This window comes from Varroa destructor, unplaced genomic scaffold (assembly GCF_002443255.2).
Source record: "Varroa destructor unplaced genomic scaffold, Vdes_3.0 BEIS01000006.1, whole genome shotgun sequence".
In the NCBI taxonomy this organism is placed as follows: Eukaryota; Metazoa; Arthropoda; class Arachnida; order Mesostigmata; family Varroidae; genus Varroa; species Varroa destructor.
Window position 1 is genome coordinate 31992691 of NW_019211459.1, and position 2575 is coordinate 31995265.

General features: G+C 40.1%; 1 protein-coding gene across 4 annotated transcripts in view; it reads right to left on the reverse strand.

Moving 5' to 3' along the window:
• Positions 1 to 6: 6 nt before the first annotated feature.
• The window catches only part of Bre1 (E3 ubiquitin-protein ligase Bre1), a 17668-nt gene continuing 15099 nt past the window's right edge, over positions 7 to 2575 (reverse strand). For all 4 annotated transcript variants that reach the window (XM_022811251.2, XM_022811249.2, XM_022811247.2 and 1 more), the window contains exons 10-16: positions 2275 to 2469; positions 1998 to 2090; positions 1608 to 1739; positions 1255 to 1431; positions 815 to 913; positions 463 to 564; positions 7 to 166 (exon numbers count right to left, since the gene is read on the reverse strand). In XM_022811251.2, coding sequence (XP_022666986.1) covers positions 17 to 166; positions 463 to 564; positions 815 to 913; positions 1255 to 1431; positions 1608 to 1739; positions 1998 to 2090; positions 2275 to 2469 — 948 coding nt within the window. In that variant the 3' untranslated portion in view covers positions 7 to 16. The remainder of the gene's footprint in view (positions 167 to 462; positions 565 to 814; positions 914 to 1254; positions 1432 to 1607; positions 1740 to 1997; positions 2091 to 2274; positions 2470 to 2575) is intronic.

Here is a 2575-nt window from a genome sequence, read left to right on the forward strand (position 1 = left end):
GTTTACTACAAATCATTTATGACAAGTAGAGTCGATGGTAGTCATTGGCTCCGAACGTTGCGTTGCACTTGGGGCACTTTCGTTGCCGAGTCTCGTAGCGGGTTTTTAGGCAATCGTAGCAGAATACATGATAGCATTTCGTCAGAACCGCGTCCTTCTTTTTTACCTATGTATTGTATTGTGTAAGAGAAGTTTTCATTAGCACTTACGTCATGATTAATTAGCGATGAACTAATTTCGGAATCTTACTGACTATATGTCGCTTCCACATTCGTACCTAAGTATGCATATGAGTACGTGGCCGCTATATAATAAAAAAAAAAAAGTAAAATTCACTACCCCGAGAACTGTTGCCTATAAAGCGCTAGAGCTACGGACATTCCAATGCCTCTATTAGTCAGAACTAGCGGTGATTTCACTCTGGACCTTTTAAATGAATGTGTGTAGCATGCAGTACTGTACCTTGCAGGATGGACAAGTTAAAGTTTCCTTGTACTCCCGAATCTCTTCCAGCAGAACCTCGTCTGAGTTGGTAGCCAGCTCGAACTTTTTTGCTCTTTCCAACTAAAACGAAAGTTAAAATTTCTGGTCAACAAAACATTTTATAATGTTCGAACATCCAAACTCCATTAGAAATTTGTAGAAAATGTTTTCATCAAAGAAACTGCACAACGCATTATACTGTACACGTTTTTTTTCGTAAAAGAGTTGAAACGGATCGTACGAGTAGGTAACATAAAACAATTCTCGTATCGTAAAAAGTACTGAATGCGGAACGGTGTTAGTTCAAGTTATTTAACAGTAGTGGCAACACCTTTCGTTTAAGGGACATAATCTCTTCTTGGAGTCGACGGCTCTTAAATGCCTCGTCACGATACGCTCCAGCTTTATCCGTAACCGCAGTCTGTGCGTCCTGAAAAACAAATAATTTTCACACAATAGTCATAAGGGCATACTACTATGTATTTACTAACCCACAAATCCATACTCACAAAAAAATATTGTTTACAAAACTATAAGAAAAAAACATTTGGCAGGTTCCACGAACGAAGACGAGGACGTCCACAATATAGATGCCTTTTTGATTTTCATGTAATAATATCTACAGTATTTTTCAGAACACGAACATGAGGTCACTGGCGAATTCCCTGCAACCAAATATAGGCAATTCAACAACGAAACTTCTACCAAGCTTTAGCAGTTAGGCACTTGTGGCATATCGTTTAAGTTTTCTCATACGGAACTACTAGTTACCTTGAGTTGTCCGAGGTACTTCTCGAGATGGAGCTTGAGGTCTGCGGCCGACTGTGCAGACTCAAGCGCTTTCCGCTTGTGAAGCTCCATACATGTTTGCCGCAAGTTAAGCTCTTTCTCAGCCGTCGATAGCTGAGCCTGTAAAAGTCGTTCCTTTTCTTCTAGCTTACGCACGACCTATAGACCACAATAGACCGTGCAAATGTCTCTAGTAAGTTCACTGTACTGCTAGCAATTTAGTGGCGTTAAAATATATGAACAAATTTGTACGCTTTAAAAACAGTGTAATAATCAATAGAGTATTGAAATTTGGCAAGTGGAAAATTTGCCTTGATGATATGATTAAGACAAACCTGATTTTGAGCTTCCACCTGGGATTGCAGCGTATTGACTTGTTCCTGTAGCATCAGCTTTTCTTCCTTAAGGAGCTTCTGCATTTGTGATGCCTTAATACGTTCACTCATTAATTTGAAATTTGCATCATCCTATAAGTAATGAAATCAATGAGCCTCTGAATTAAATTGTATCTGAGAAATTGGAACTTGGTGGTTTGCCTGTGGAATACCAATATCCTACATCATGTAAAGGCATTAACGGATTCGTTCGCAATTTGGGTTGAAATGCTTGGAAAAAATTAAGAGAGCCCCAGTAATATACTACGAACACTAAATTACTTGAATCTTCCGACCAGATCCTATTAAGTAGTTTCTCTATAATTAAAAAGCATTAATGCATAAACATGCCTTTTCTTTTAGTTGCTGTATAAGTCGCTGATTCTGCTCCTGCATATCTTCGAATGCTTGACCCGTTAGCTCCATCTCTTGAAGGAGAGCATCCTGCAGAATGTCGTTAACAAAATATAATTAATGCCTCAGCTGCTAGGAAAGACGCCCATCCATCCCACTTGTTCGGGAAGTCCACCGTGCAGCTGGCATTATAGACACCAACATTTTCTAAGGCTTGCTCCTCATTTCTGTTAACCACTACGGATTCGGTGCTAGCAGCAATAAACATGTTTACCTCTTCCTGTTTTTGTGAAGCGATGCCCTGTTTGAGTTGTGCGACCTGTTCTTCTAACGCTTGAATTTTTCCCAAAGCCTCCTCGTCCGCCAACTTTCGCCGTTCCTTTCGTTCGGCCTCGATTAACTTGCGAAGTTGCTCTTTCATCTGATCAACTTCGCTTAGTGCTCGCTTTTCTGCTGCCAATAGTGTCACCTGTACTCATCACCATCATCGAAGAGTATCGCAATCGTCCACCAAAGAGAAGATCGACCAAAGAGAAGCAAATTTACAAACAGATCTGGAGAAACATACACACACA